Source organism: Ranitomeya variabilis, chromosome 2 (assembly GCF_051348905.1).
Source record: "Ranitomeya variabilis isolate aRanVar5 chromosome 2, aRanVar5.hap1, whole genome shotgun sequence".
Classification (NCBI taxonomy): Eukaryota; Metazoa; Chordata; class Amphibia; order Anura; family Dendrobatidae; genus Ranitomeya; species Ranitomeya variabilis.
Genome location: NC_135233.1, coordinates 181,309,956 through 181,325,650, shown reverse-complemented (window position 1 = coordinate 181,325,650; position 15,695 = coordinate 181,309,956). Strand labels below are relative to the sequence as shown.

Below are 15,695 nucleotides of genomic sequence, written 5' to 3'. Positions count from 1 at the left end.
ATTGCGAAATCACTCCACAACCTGGTCATAAAACCCCTCTGTCCAATGCCACTTCTGAGTTGTGCACCTCTAAGGCTACTTTCACATTAGCGTTGTGTCGGGCGCAGGTTCGGCGATGCATAGCGGCGCATGCGTCATGCGCCCCTATATTTAACATGGGGGCGCATGGACATGCGTTGTCTTGCGTTTTGTGATGCATGCGTCTTTTTTGGCGCAAGCGTCAGGGCGCACAGGACGCTGCATGATGCATTTTCTTTGCGCTGAAAATCATGCCAAAATTGGACGCATGCGTCACAAAAAGCTGCGTTTTGCATGCGTTTTGCATGCAAATGTGAACGTAGCCTTACACCTCTGCCATGTTGCCCCCTACAGCTCATGTGAGAACCATCACCACCACTGTGTGCTGGGAATGCCTGAACCAAACGGACTACAAGAGTTGCTTGTTTGGTAGCCAATATTTGCTCAAGGTTCTCATGTGGCATGATATTTTGTAATTTCCCTTTCTATCGTGGATCCAGGAGGCAGGCCAACCAGTAATCGTCATCGGTCATCATTTTTATAATGCGGGGGTCCCTTTTTAGGATACGCAAGGCATAATCAGCCATGTGGGCCAATGTTCCAGGTGTCAATTCACTGCTTGTGCTGGGTTGAGGAGCACTTTCTTGCAAATCAACATCACTTGTCTCCCACAAAAACCCTGTACCTGACCTTGCAACGCCACCAGTTTCTATTGCACCCTGAGAAGCATCCTCCTCCCATAAATATTCATCCCCATCATCCTCCTCCTCTTCGTCCGCCACCTCATCCAGGCGAGTTCCCTGACCAGACAATGGCTGACTGTCATCAAGGCTTCCCTCCTCCTCGGCCGCAGACACCTGCTCCTTAATGTGCGTCAAACTTTGCATCAGCAGATGCATTAGTGGGATGCTTATGCTTATGATGGCGTCGTCTGCACTTACCAGCCATGTGCATTCCTCAAAACACTGAAGGACTTGACAGAGGTCTTGTAGCTTCGACCACTGCACACCAGACAACTCCATGTCTGCCATCCAACTGCCTGCCCGTGTATGTGTATCATCCCACAAATACATTACAGCACGCCTCTGTTCGCACAGCCTCTGAAGCAAGTGCAGTGTGGAGTTCCACCTTGTTGCAATGTCGATTATTAGGTGGTGCTGGGGAAGCTTCAGTGATCGCTGATGGTTCAGCATATGGCTGGAGTGTACAGGCGACCGGCGGATGTGCGAGCAAAGTCTTCGCACCTTCAGGAGCAGGGCTTGTAACCCCGGATAATTTTTCAGGAAGCACTGCACCACCAGGTTCAAGGTGTGAGCCAGGCAAGGTATGTGTTTCAGTTCTGAAAGAGCTATGGCAGCCATAAAATTCCTTCTGTTATCACTGACTACCTTGCCTGCTTCAAGATGTACACTGCCCAGCCATGACTGAGTTTCTTGCTGCAAATACTCGGCCAGTACTTCCGCTGTGTGTCTGTTGTCACCCAAACACTTCATTTCCAGCACAGCCTGCTGACGCTTACACTAGCTGTTCCATAATGGGACACCTCGTGTGCAACACTGGCAGCTGCGGATGGAGTGGTCGTGCGACTGCGCTCTGTGGATGAGCTTTCGCTTCTGGAGGAGGAGGAGGTGGAGGCCTACAGCCAACTGTTTCCTAGACCGTGGGCTAGGCAGAACTGTCCCACTATGGCTGTCCCCTGTGGACCCTGTGCGCCGTGATGGACACGTAACGTCCCTGGCCATGCCTACTGGTCCATGCATCTATAAACGGAGAATGCACTGGCACAGAAGTAGCATCCACTTATGAACTGTCTTTGGCGTGAAGATCTTTCTTTTAGCTACAGGGATATAGCAGTCCTAGGAAGAATAGGGTGGTGCCATGCAGGAACTAACAGCGATCCAAACAGGTATATGAAAGAAGGAAAAAGTTGCAGCACTCACCAGCGAATCTTCATTTCTTTATTTGATAAAACAAACCATTGTAGGTTGTGGCACTTGAAAGGCTTTGGCGTTACGAGGGGAGCGGGGTTCCTGCACAACCCCGCTCCCCTCGTAACGCCAAAGCCTTTCAAGTGCCACAACCTACAATGGTTTGTTTTATCAAATAAAGAAATGAAGATTCGCTGGTGAGTGCTGCAACTTTTTCCTTCTTTCATATACCTGTTTGGTCCATGCATCTGTTGTGAGGTGCACCTTTCTACTGACTGATTGCCTCAGTGCATGGACAATGCGGTCTTTGACATGCTGGTGGAGGGCTGGGATGGCTTTTCTCACAAAAGTGTCAACTGGGTAGGTCATAGCGTGGTACTGCGTAGGCCATCAGGGCTTTGAAAGCTTCGCTTTCAACCAACCGGTAGGGCATCATCTCTAACGAGATTAGTCTAGCAATGTGGGCGTTCAAACCATGTGTACGCGGATGAGAGGATGAGTACTTCCTTTTCCTAACGAGAGTCTCTTGTAGGGTGAGCTGGACTGGAGAGCTGCATATGGTGGAACTATCGGGGGTGGTGGTGGACATGGCAGATTGAGAGAGGGTTGGTGATGGTATTCTTGATGTTGGCCTACATACAGTGTTTCCTACCAAGAACCTTGTGATTCCCTGACTGCTTTGGCCTTGCGACGATACCTCCACATTTGCTGCTGGTGGTGTCCTAAGCGGTGGGCTTACAGTGAGGGAAGCAATGTAGCGTTGCTGACGACCTTCATTCTGAGCGGGTGCACCAACGGTACTGGACGTTTGGTAGTTAGTCCAGGCTTGCAAGTGCATGCTGGTTAAATGTCTACGCATGCACGTTGTATTTAAATTTTGGACATTCTTCCCTCTGCTAAAGGTCTTTGAGCATTTCTTACAGATAACTTTGCACTGATCAGTCGGATCTTGGTTAAAAAATTCCCACACTGCACTCTTCCTTCTATCGAATACCTTTTCAGGCATTGCACGCTGTGCTACTTTCACCGGATGGCCACGCTGTCCTAAAAGTGTTTTTGGTTTTGTCAAACGTTTTTGGCCAGATATGGGCCTGCCAGATGACAGCTGTTGCGATGTAGATGCCTGCTGCGGATCATCCTCCTCCGCTTCAGAGCTACTGCAGCGGCACCCTGTTCCCCCAATGGCTGCCAATCTGGGTCATCTATCACCTCCTCTTCAATGTCATGTGCTCCTTCCTCTGTGTCACCGTGTAAGGTGCTATAGCGTTCGGGACGGGGCACCATAGTCTCATCAGGGTCAGATTCTGGCTCAGTACACTGCGAAGGCAATGTAGTGATCTGAGTCAATGGAACAGCATAATAATCTAGCTGTGGCTGTGCATCTGTGCACTCTATGTCCGATTCATCTTGTAATGGGCTGTTAACTATTTCCCTTTCTAACCCTGGCACGGTATGTGTAAAGAGCTCCATGGAGTAAACTGTAGTGTCGCCTGCCGCATCCTTCACTTTTGCTTTGGGTGAAGGACACAAGGAGACAACTTGTTCCTGACCGGGAGCATCCACTGACGACTCGCTGCTTTTATATTTCGAACTTTCTGTAGAGGAGGCGAAAGAGCTAGAGGCTGAGTCAGCAAGGAAAGCCAAAACGTTTTCCTGCTGGTCCGGCTTTAAAAGCGGTTTTCCTACTTCCAGATAAGGGAGCCTTCGAGGCCTTGTGTAGCCAGACAATGACGCTGGCTCAATAACTCGAGCCTTAGGTGCTATTTTGCTTTTCCCACTACCACCAGATGCTCCACCTCCATCATTACCAGCTGGCAACGACCGCCCACAGCCTCTTCCACCAGACTTCCTCATCTTCGGCAAAATGTAACCAAACTAACAACCGTTATATGGTACTGTAAAACAAGGTAGAAGGTGTATATAAACTTGTTGAGAATTTAAATCTCCCTTTTTTGAGGTGGGAGACTGCAGCAAAACTCAGGCCCAGTGTATTGCACTACACAATGTAAGTGGCAGAACGTGGCTGGCAGATATACGACAAACAGAACTGACGTATATAAACTTGTTGGCAATTTAAATCTCCCTTTTTTGGGGGGGAGACTGCAAAACAGGCCCTGTGTATTACACTACACAATGTAAAAGGCAGAACGTGGGTGGCAGATATACGACAAACAGAACTGACGTAGATCCACTGAGTGGCAATTTAAATCTCCCTTTTTGGGGGGGGAGACTGCAGCAAAAAACAGGCCCTGTGTATTAGACTATACAATGTAAGTGGCAGAGCGTGGCTGGCAGATGTACGACAAACAGAACTGACGTATATAAACTTGTTGGCAATTTAAATCTCCCTTTTTTTGGGGGGATACTGCAACAAAAAACAGGCCCTGTGTATTAGACTATACAATGTAAGTGGCAGAACGTGGCTGGAAGATATATCAAAAAATACAAGGACTGTACTACAATTTCAATCTCCCTACAATGATCTCAGGACAAGTATGGCAGCCAGCAATAAAAAGGACTGCTGCACACAAAAGTGTGGACAAATAAACAAGATAACTGTGCAGAAAGGAGCAATAGGATTTTTGCTTTTAAAAAAGCAGTTGGTTTGCACAGCGGCGTACAAACAGCAATGCAGCTATCAGGGAGCCTTATAAGGCAGCCTAATAAGCTACAGAGCTGATGCACAAAAATCTAGCCTCCACAGTCCCTGCAAAGAAAAGGTGGTGTTAGACAGTGGAAATCGCTACAGCACAAGCGGTTTGGGGGTTAATCTTCCCTCCCTAACGATATCCCTGCTTCTGATGAAGCTGCAGCAACCTCTCCCTATGCTGAGATCGGCAGAAGTAAGAAGGCGGTCGACGTGCACGCCCCTTTATAGCCCCTGTGACGCCGCAGAAAGCAAGCCAATCACTGTCATGCCCTTCTCTAAGATGGTGGGGACCAAGACCTATGTCATCACGCTGCCCACACTCTGCATCCTCCTTCATTGGCTGAAAAATGGCGCGAAGATCGCCGACCTCATGGCCGATCCCACACTGGGATCGGGTCGGGTTTCATGAAACCCGACTTTGCCGAAAGTCGGCGATTTTTGAATTTGTTCGATCCGTTTCGCTCAACCCTAGTACAGACCAAATGTTTGGACACACCTTCTCATTTAAAGATTTTTCTGTATTTTCATGACTATGAAAATTGTTCATTCACACTGAAGGCATCAAAACTATGAATTAGCACATGTGTAATTATATACTTAACAAAAAAGTGTGAAACAACTGAAATTGTCTTATATTCTAGGTTCTTCAAAGTATCCACCTTTTGCTTTGATGACTGCTTTGAACACTCTTGGCATTCTCTTGATGAGCTTCAAGAGGAAGTCACCGGGAATGGTCTTCCAACAATCTTGAAGGAGATCCCAGAGATGTTAGCACTTGTTGGCCCTTTTGCCTTCACTCTGCGGTCCAGCTCACCCCAAACCATGTCGATTGGGTTCAGGTCTGGTGACTGTGGAGGCCAGGTCATCTGGTGTAGCACCCCATCACTCTCTTTCTTGGTCAAGTCCTTACACAGCCTGGAGGTGTGTTTGGGGTCACTGTCCTGTTGAAAAATAAATGATGGTCCAACTAAACACAAACCGGATGGAATAGCATGCTGCTGCAAGATGCTGTGGTAGCCATGCTGGTTCAGTATGCCATCAATTTTGAATAAATCCCCAACAGTGTCACCAGCAAAGCACCCCCACACCATCACACCTCCTCCTCCATGCTTCACGGTGGGAACCAGGCATGTAGAGTCCATCCGTTCACCTTTTCTGCGTCGCACAAAGACAGGGTGGTTGGAACCAAAGATCTCAAATTTGGACTCATCAAACCAAAGCACAGATTTCCACTGGTCTAATGTCCATTCCTTGTGTTCTTTAACCCAAACAAGTCTATTCTGCTTGTTGCCTGTCCTTAGCAGTGGTTTCCTAGCAGCTATTTTACCATGAAGGCGTGCTGCACAAAGTCTCCTCTTAACAGTTGTAGAGATGTGTCTGCTGCTAGAACTCTGTGTGGCATTGACCTGGTCTCTAATCTGAGCTGCTGTTAACCTGAAAAAAAAACAAAACACCAGTATACAGGCAAAGATGCTTACCTGTTCAAGGCCTCCAACAATTGCACTAACCAAGGTACAGCGGACCCAAATTAAGATGGCAAATACACAGGTGCAATAATACCGATAATGCAGCCAGCCTACAATCAGGAATTGGCCGCTTGGTGCACCTGTGCCAACAAATAGTCTGTATGTGGCGTGTTCACACAGGAATGCAAAGTATATGGCTCTAAGCCTATTAATGACGCCATGTAGCGGGCTCACCATGATGCATCCTGTGTGAACAGAGGCCACAGTGTACAGAGCCATCTAGGGCCCAGCCGCACCCTGGAAAAATATACAGTGCACCAAAAACATAACAATGTATGCAAGGTATTGGTCGATATTATGGCCACAATATTTAAGCTGCCAACCCACGTCAAAGGTCCTTACATATTGGCAGTCCTAATCTAAAAAAAACACCATAAGAGGAAAAACCTCCACTATTCTAAACAAAAAAACACCAGTATACAGGCAGAGATGCTTACCTGTTCAAGGCCTCCAACAATTGCACTAACCAAGGTACAGCGGACCTGCTGTTAACCTGCGATTTCTGAGGCTGGTGACTCGGATAAACTTATCCTCAGAAGCAGAGGTGACTCTTGGTCTTCCTTTCTTGGGGCGGCCCTCACGTGAGCCAGTTTCTTTGTAGAGCTTGATGGTCTTTGCCACTGCACTTGGGACACTTTCAAAGTTTTCCCAATTTTTCGGACTGACTGACCTTCATTTCTTAAAGTAATGATGGCCACTCCTTTTTCTTTACTAGGCTGCTTTTTTCTTGCCATAATACAAATTCTAACAGTCTATTCAGTAAGACTGTCAGCTGTGTATCCAGCAGACTTCTGCACAACACAACTGATGGTCCCAACCCCATTTATAAGGCAAGAAATCCTTCTTATTAAACCTGACAGGGCACACCTGTGAAGTGAAAACCATTCCAGGTGACTACCTCTTGAAGCTCATCAAGAGAATGCCAAGAGTGTGCAAAGCAGTCATCAAAGCAAAAGGTGGATACTTTGAAGAACCTAGAATATAAGACAATTTCAGTTGTTTCACACTTTTTTGTTAAGTATATAATTCCACATGTGTTAATTCATAGTTTTGATGCCTTCAGTGTGAATGAACAATTTTTATAGACATGAAAATACAGAAAAATCTTTAAATGAGAAGGTGTGTCCAAACTTTTGGTCTGTACTGTATATACACATACACTGTTGACTTATTACAGTGGGAAGTATGTAGCAAGGTCAAGATCCATATATATGTAAATGGTATTCTATATTAAGACCTCTAGGTTGCAACATGTCAAGAGTAGAGATCCATCTCGATTCTTTTTTTTTGAGCATCTTTACCCTGTCACCCCCTCTCCTCTGTATCAATCACTCTAAACCTCAGTTGATTCACAGAATGCCTACATTCACAAAAATGTTTAGACACCGGTAAATCAAGCAGTCTATTTTGAGGCTGTGTGCACACGTAGCAGATTTTTTGCGTTTTTTTTCGCGGTTTTTCGCTATAAAAACGCTATAATACCGTGAAAAAAACGCTAACATTAAGCATCCTATGTAACAGATTGCAATCCGCATTTTTTGTGCACATGCTGCATCTTTTTCCTGAGCGGAATCGCAATCCAGAAAAAAACGCAGCATGTTCATTAAAATTGCGGAATCGCGGCGATTCTGCACACATAGGAATGCATTGATGTGCTTACTTTCCGCACGGGGCTGTGCACACCATGCGGGAAGTAAGCAGATCAAGTGCGGTTGGTACCCAGAGTGGAGGAGAGGAGACTCTCCTCCACGGACTGGGCACCATATAAGTGGTAAAAAAAAAAAGAATTAAAATAAAAAATAGCGATATACTCACCTTCTGGCGGCCCGACCTTCTCAGACGCTTCTGAGGTGTGTGTGAAGGACCTGCGATGACGTCGCGGTCACATGACCGCGATGACGTCGCGGTCACGTGACCGCTACGTCAATGGAAGGTCCTGAACACACAGCATTAGGAACGGACGCCGCTGAGGTGAGTATAACCTTTTTTTTAATTTTTTTTATTATTTTTAACATTCTATCTTTTACTATAGATGCTGCATAGGCTGCATCTATAGTAAAAAGTTGGTCACACTTGTCAAACACTATGTTTGACAAGTGTGACCAACCTGTCAAACAGTTTTCCAAGCGATGCTACAGATCGCTTGGAAAACGCTAGCACTCTGCAAGCTAATTATGCTTGCAAAACGCTAGTTTTCTGCGGGTATATGCATGCAAATTCTGCATGCGATATACCCGCTGCAGGAGGCGCAGAATTGCCGCGGAAATTTCCGCGGCAATTCTGCTACGTGTGAACTCAGCCTGAATCGTACTTTAATGTTTGCTAATCCGTGCCCTAATTTCCATAGTTGTTTCCCCCACATACATTAACCCTCAAGGGCATGTAATTAAATAGATCACAAAACTAGAAGAACAGGTATACAAACAGGGTTGACAGACGTTGTGGAGCTGACACTAGTGGTACAGGCATTGTCCAGAAATACAGATGGCAGAATGGCGGGACATAGGCAGAACAGTCATCGTCCAGGATAGCCGGGTAACAGGGAGCTGATAGTCTGCGGAGACAAACAGAGTAAGTGGAGCACTGGCAGAACACTTCAGAAGCTGAGGCACACAGTAGCTGAAACCAGAAGCTAGCAACAGAGGATACTTGTTGATCCGGCACCCTCCCTATGGTGGAGGGGCTAGAATTAGTAATTACTAACAAGCCATTGGTCAGAAGTACTTTTTGAAAAATGCACGTTGTGTCTTTAAAAGACCAGGAGCACATGCGTGCAACCTAAGCACTCTACCCGAGGACCTGCTTGCTGCGCGCCAGGAAGCAGGGGGAAGAGAGGAAGCAGGGGCTGCAGCAGGACAGTGCGGGGCCTGCACAGAGCTGGAGTCCCGCCGGGGACCCCGTGAAGGTACGGAACCGGGACTGGGTGTAACAGTATCCCCCTCTTTACGCCCCCTCTTTTTCAAGCCTGAATTTTTTCAGTAGGAGAGGGGCCTGAATTTTCTCTTTAGGCTCCCATGACCTCTACTCAGGGCCAAATCCCCTCCAATCCACCAAATAATAGGTCTTAACCCTTACTTTCTTAGTGGCCAAGATATTTTTTACCTCAAAGACATCCTCCTCACTGACGGGATCCGGAGTGGAGCCTGGGTCCTTAAAAAAAGAGCTCAAAACTACTAGTTTGAGGAGGGAAACATGAAAAGAGTCAGGCACACGTAAAGAAGCAGGCAATTTCAATTTGTACGAGACTGCGTTGCTCTGTTTCAAGACTTCAAAAGGACCAATGAACCGGGGACCCAGTTGTTAAGAGGGCACCTTCAGACCCATGCACCTGGAGGAGAGCTACACCTTATCTCTGGACCGAAAGATTGGAGTATCCAGGCATCTTTTGTCCGCATGCCTCTTCATACATTGTGAGGCCTTCTTCAAAGCGACCTTGGTGTCGCTCCACACTTTCGAGAACTCCTCTGTAAAGGTGTCAGCTGCAGGAACACCTGAAGGCCCAGAGATGGGAAGAGGGATCCCGAGTTGGAGTCCAAACACAATCTGAAACGGAAATCTTCCTGAGGATTCACTTACTTGATTGTTATACGAGAATTCCGCCCAAGGCAGCAACTTAACCCAGTCATCATGATGTGCATTGACGAAGTGATGCAGGAATCCGGTCAAGATTTGATTGGTCTTCTCTACTTGCCCATTGGATTGAGGGTGGTATTTCTGTTAAGGGCAGAGAAAAGTACTTCAGGGCGCAGGTGCTGGGAAAGATCAGAGGCCCAGCTTGACATGTCACTTTCCGCAAGGAGAAACATTACCCCTTGGATCCTGGCCAGACTCCTCTCACCCAGCCAAACCAGATCTCACACTGATGAGGGGAAGTACCCCAAAACCGTGTCTGCAAACTGAGATATTGGTTATTGCTTTTATCCTCAGACATGTGACAAGGCTTGTTAAGAGAGTTGACACTGACTTTTAGGATTGCTTTTTCCTATAGGTGGCAGTAGAGTTCTAGTCCTCGTCCTCTACGAAGCAGTAACACTTTCTGTTCAGTATTTGCTGTTTTGATTTTTTTTTACATAATTAATTTTTATCTTTATAATTTATATTTCCTCATTACTATGTCACTACCCTGCTGCTATAATTATGTTTTATTTATTGTAACCCTACTAACTTTAGCAATCATGGTGTGTGTGTATTCCTATATATGTATAGAATACAGGATTTACTCAGAATGCTTATAAAAGTGTCCCATGTGACTGAATTAACATGTCCTTCCTGAATTTTTCATAGGTACTTCATGAACCTTTAATTGATGAAGATCCAGCCTTTATTGCTTCTTGTACAGGGCGAGAATTACGAAAAAAAAAGAAAAGAAAATTCAGTATATGGGTCAGACAGTGCTCCTCAACAGGATTTATTTCTCAAGTAAGCATGGACTGAATAAGTTGCATTAAAGGCATAATCCTATCTCCAAGATCCTATCCCACTATGTAGTGTAATAATAATAATATTATCAAATACCTCCAGTTAGAATTGTAGTACAGTTTTTCTGATTCATTATGTTTCTTTCCTTATGTGCAGGCATTGCAGGACTTTAGGTATCCATGGTTGCGACCACTGATATAGTGACCGTTAGCTACGGTATTTGCTAGTGGTCCTAACCGTGGATACCTAAGGTCATGCAATGCCTGCACATGAGGAAAGAAACATAATCAATCAGAAAAACTACACTACATTTCTAGTTGGAGGTACTGGGATACGGTCTTCAAGATGGGAATACCCTTTTAAGTTTGTAAAGTACAAATAAGCTTCTATGTGTTTTTTTTTTTTTTTTTTTAAGAAATGCTCAGTTTCTTTATTAAACTGGCTTTTTACCCTAAAGTTCTCATTTTATGACTCTTCTCAGCTGTAATTGTATGTACATGTTATCACTGTTGTTGAAACTGCATTGTTAAATCTCCTGACACAGGATGTTTTATGGCCACCCCATAGGATAATACTAGCTGTTTCCAGCCAGCTAATTCTCGGCACGCTCATTGCTGTCTAATTAACGCTGCTGGTGATTAAACTAAAGAAAATAATGACAACATTCAATAGCGCTTACGCAGGTGGTTAATTAACTTAAAATGAAGTTAATAACAATAATAATCATTAAAAATCTGAATAATACTAATAATACATTTTATTCACAGTGTAAAATCAAAAACAAACTGGATTCAGTAAGATGTGCGTTTTTTATTCATTCTAGCATCTAAACAAATTTCATAACAAAACATAAATTAAGTTAAAATTTCTCTGTAAACACACTTAAATGTATAGTCATTTTCGTCATTTTCAAAGATCTTAATGTGGGGGGACGGAGCCTCGTGCGGAAATGTGGGGGGGACGGAGCCCCATGTGTTAATGTGTGAGGACGGAGCCTCGTGTGGTAACATACATAGTTACATAGTTATTAAGGTTGAAGGAAGACTTTAAGTCCATCTAGTTCAACATGGAGGGACGGAGCCTCGTGTGTTAATGTGTGAGGACGGAGCCTCTTATGGTAATGTGTGGGGACAGAGCCTCGTGTGGTAATGTGGAGGGACAGAACCTCATGTGTTAATGTGTGAGGATGGAGCCTTGTATGGTAATGTGTGGGGACAGAGCCTCGTGTGGTAATGTGTGGGGATGGAGCCTCGTGTGGTAATGTGTGGGGATGGAGCATCATGTGGTAATGTGTGGGGACAGAGCCTCGTGTGGTAATGTGTGGGGACGGAGCATCGTGTGGTAATGTGGGGGGACGGAGCCTCGTGTGGTAATGTGTGGGGACGGAGCCTCGTGTGGTAATGTGTGGGGACGGAGCCTCCTGTGGTAATGTGGGGGGCCGGATTATGTGTGGTAATGTGGTGGGGGGGCGGGATTATGTGTGGTAATGTGGTGGGGGGTGGGATTATCTGTGGTAATGTGCTGGGGGGCGGGATTATGTGTGGTGATGTGGTGGGGGGCGGGATTATGTGTGGTAATGTGGTGGGGGGTGGGATTATGTGTGGTAATGTGGGGGTCCGGGAATATGTGTGGTAATGTGGTGGGGGGCGGGATTATGTGTGGTGATGTGGGGGGTGGGATTATGTGTGGTGATGTGGTGGGGGGCGGGATTATGTGTGGTGAGGGGGCAGGATTATGTGTGGTGATGTGGTGGGGGGCGGGATTATCTGTGGTGATGTGGTGGGGGGCGGGATTATGTGTGGTGGGGGGCGGGATTATGTGTGGTGATGTGGTGGGGGCGGGATTATGTGTGGTAATGTGGTGGGGGGGTGGGATTATGTGTGGTAATGTGGGGGTCCGGGAATATGTGTGGTAATGTGGTGGGGGGCGGGATTATGTGTGGTGATGTGGGGGGCGGGATTATGTGTGGTGGGGGGGCAGGATTATGTGTGGTAATGTGGTGGGGGGCGGGATTATCTGTGGTGATGTGGTGGGGGGCGGGATTATGTGTGGTGGGGGGCGGGATTATGTGTGGTGATGTGGTGGGGGCGGGATTATGTGTGGTAATGTGGTGGGGGGCGGGATTATTTGTGGCAATGTGGTGGGGGCAGGATTATCTGTGGTAATGTGGGGGGGTGGGATTATCTGTGGTAATGTGGGGGGGTGGGATTATGTGTGGTAATGTGGGGGGCGGGATTATGTGTGGTAATGTGGGGGGGTGGGATTATCTGTGGTAATGTGGTTGGGGGCGGGATTATGTGTGGTGGGGGGGCGGGATTATCTGTGGTAATATGGTGGGGGGCGGGATTTATGTGTGGTGATGTGGGGGGGGGCGGGATTATGTGTGGTGATGTGGTGGGGGGACGGGATTATGTGTGGTGATGTGGTGGGGGGCGGGATTATGTGTGGTGATGTGGTGGGGGGGCGGGATTATGTGAGGTAATGTGGTGGGGGTGGGATTATGTGTGGTGATGTGGGGGGGCAGGATTATGTGTGGTGATGGGGCGGGATTGTGTGTGGTGATGTGGTGGGGGGGCGGGGTTATGTGTGGTGATGTGGTGGGGGGGCGGGATTATGTGTGGTGATATGGTGAGGGGGCGGGATTATGTGTGGTGATGTCGTGGGGGGTGGGATTATGTGTGGTGATGTGGAGGGCGGGCAGGATTATGTGTGGTGATGTGGTGGGGGTGGGATTGTGTGTGGTAATGTGGTGGGGGCGAGATTGTGTGTGGTAATGTGGTGGGGGCGGGATTGTGTGTGGTAATGTGGTGGGGGGCTGGATTATGTGTGGTGATGTGGTGGGGTCGGAGCCACTGTGCAGGGGGCGGGATTAGCGAGTAATCACGATGCCTCTTATATATATATAGATGACCAGTAATAACATGCAATATCTTACTGAGCTTTATTGCCATTTAATGATAATATTTACAATCTAGATTTAACTAAAGTTCTGCATGTTTGAGATAAAATATAGTTTTACACTGGCTTATAACATTGTTGGACTGAAAGAAAGGATAGGATAGGCTATGCATACACCCTAGAGGTAGATAGGATAACATTTTTCTTTTACTGGGACATACAGCACACATAGGAACCTATAAAGGCCCCTTTCACACATCAGTTTTTTGCCATCAGTCGCAATCCGTCGAATTTTGAAAAAAACGGATCCGGCGACTAATGCCTCCAGATCCGTTTTTTCTCATAGACTTAGGGACGGATTGCGATGGATGGCCTCAAGTTTCATCCATTGTTCGCCGGATCTGTCGTAAATTGTTTGTCCGCCGGCCAGAGACAACGGACAAAGTAACGTTTTTTGTGTGCGATGAAAAAACGGACAGCGCCGTCCATCGTTTGCTAGAATGGAAGCCTATGGTGATCCAAATAGCCAGATCCGCTAGTTGGATACGTTCAAAAAATGGATCCGTCTCATCAGTTTTTCACATTCTGCAATGGATCCGTCGAGCCAACGGATTGTGACTGACGGCAAAAAACTGATGTATGGGGCCTAAGCCAAAAAGTACCATAATCGAAAATTGAGAAAGGTATAAACAGATCCAAACAATAGCGTCATATAATAACTATTCCATAATTAAAAATTGTTAAATAAAAAATATACATATAATGAATATTTTATTGTAAGACACAATTTACATGATAAAATAATTATTTAAAATCCACATAGTAAGAAAATGTGTGAGGCTGATGCAGGACACAATACAAACAAATGTGAGACCATTTAAAAAGTAGCCACTAGATAAAGAAATATATAAGAATATGTCATACAGTGGGTATGGAAAGTACTCAGACCACTTTAAATTTTTTACTTTTTGTTTCATTGCAGCCATTTGGCAAATTCAAAAAAGTTCATTTTTTTCTCATTAATGTACACTCTGCACCCCAACTTGACTGGAAAAAAAAAAAAAAGAAATGTAGAAATGTATGCATATTTATTAAAAAAGAAAAACTGAAATATTACATGGTCAAAAGTATTCAGACCTTTTGCTCATTGTCTCTTCAGAGAGGAAGAGGACTAGAACTCTAGTACCACCAATTGGAAGTAGTAATACTAAAAGTCAATGTCGACCCTTTAGCGAGCCTTGTCACATGACTTAGGATAAAAGATGTCAATCTCCACAAGGAGAAATGATACTTCTTGATCCTTTTGCTCAGACACTCATATTTAAGTCACATGCTGTCCATTTCCTTGTGATCCTTCTTGAGATGGTTCCACTCCTTCATTGGAGTCCTGCTGTGTTTAATTAAACTGATAGGACTTGATTTGGAAAGGCACACACCTGCCTATATAAGACCTCACAGCTAACAGTGCATGTCAGACCAAATGAGAATCATGAGGTCAAAGGAACCTGCCAAGGAGCTCAGAGAAGAATTGTGGCAAGGCACAGATCTCTCCAAGGTTGCAACAGAATTTTTACAGTACTCAAGGTTCCTTGGAGCACAGTGGCCTCCATAATCCTTAAATTGATGACGTTTGGGATCACCAGAAGTCTTCCTAGACCTGGCCATCCAGCCAAACTGAGCAATCGTGGGAGAAGAGCCTTGGTGAGAGAGGTAAAGAAGAACCTCAAGATAATTGTGGCTGAGCTCCAGAGATGCAGTAGGGAGATGGACTACAGCCCTCCACCAGTCAGGCCTTTGTGGCAGAGTGGCCTGACGGAAGCCTCTCCTCAATGCAAAACATATGAAAGCCTGCATAGAGTTTGCTAAAAAACACATGAAGGACTACCAGACTATGAGAAATAAGATTCTCTGGTCTGATGAGATGAAGACAGAACTTTTTTGTGATAATTCTAAGAGGTATGTGTGGAGAAAACCAGGCACTGCTCATCACCTGCCGAATACAATCCCAGCAGTGAAACATGGTGGTGGCAGCATCATGCTATGGGGGTGTTTTTCAGCTGCAGAAACAGGATGACTGGTTGCCATTGAAGGAGACATAAATGTGGCCAAGTACAGAGATATTCTGGATGAAAACCTCTTCCAGAGCGCTCTGGACCTCAGACTTGGCCGAAGGTTCACCTTCCAACAAGACAATGACCCCAAGCACACAGCTAAAATAACAAAGGAGTGGCTTCAGAACAACTCTGTGGCCATTCT

General features: G+C 45.9%; 1 protein-coding gene across 1 annotated transcript in view; it reads left to right on the top strand.

The window, feature by feature from the left end:
* PGBD5 (piggyBac transposable element derived 5) overlaps nt 1–15,695 on the top strand; it is a 257,759-nt gene that overhangs the window by 96,662 nt on the left and 145,402 nt on the right. Inside the window, exon 3 of the mRNA XM_077283257.1 lies at nt 10,407–10,541. Coding sequence (XP_077139372.1) covers nt 10,407–10,541 — 135 coding nt within the window. The remainder of the gene's footprint in view (nt 1–10,406; nt 10,542–15,695) is intronic.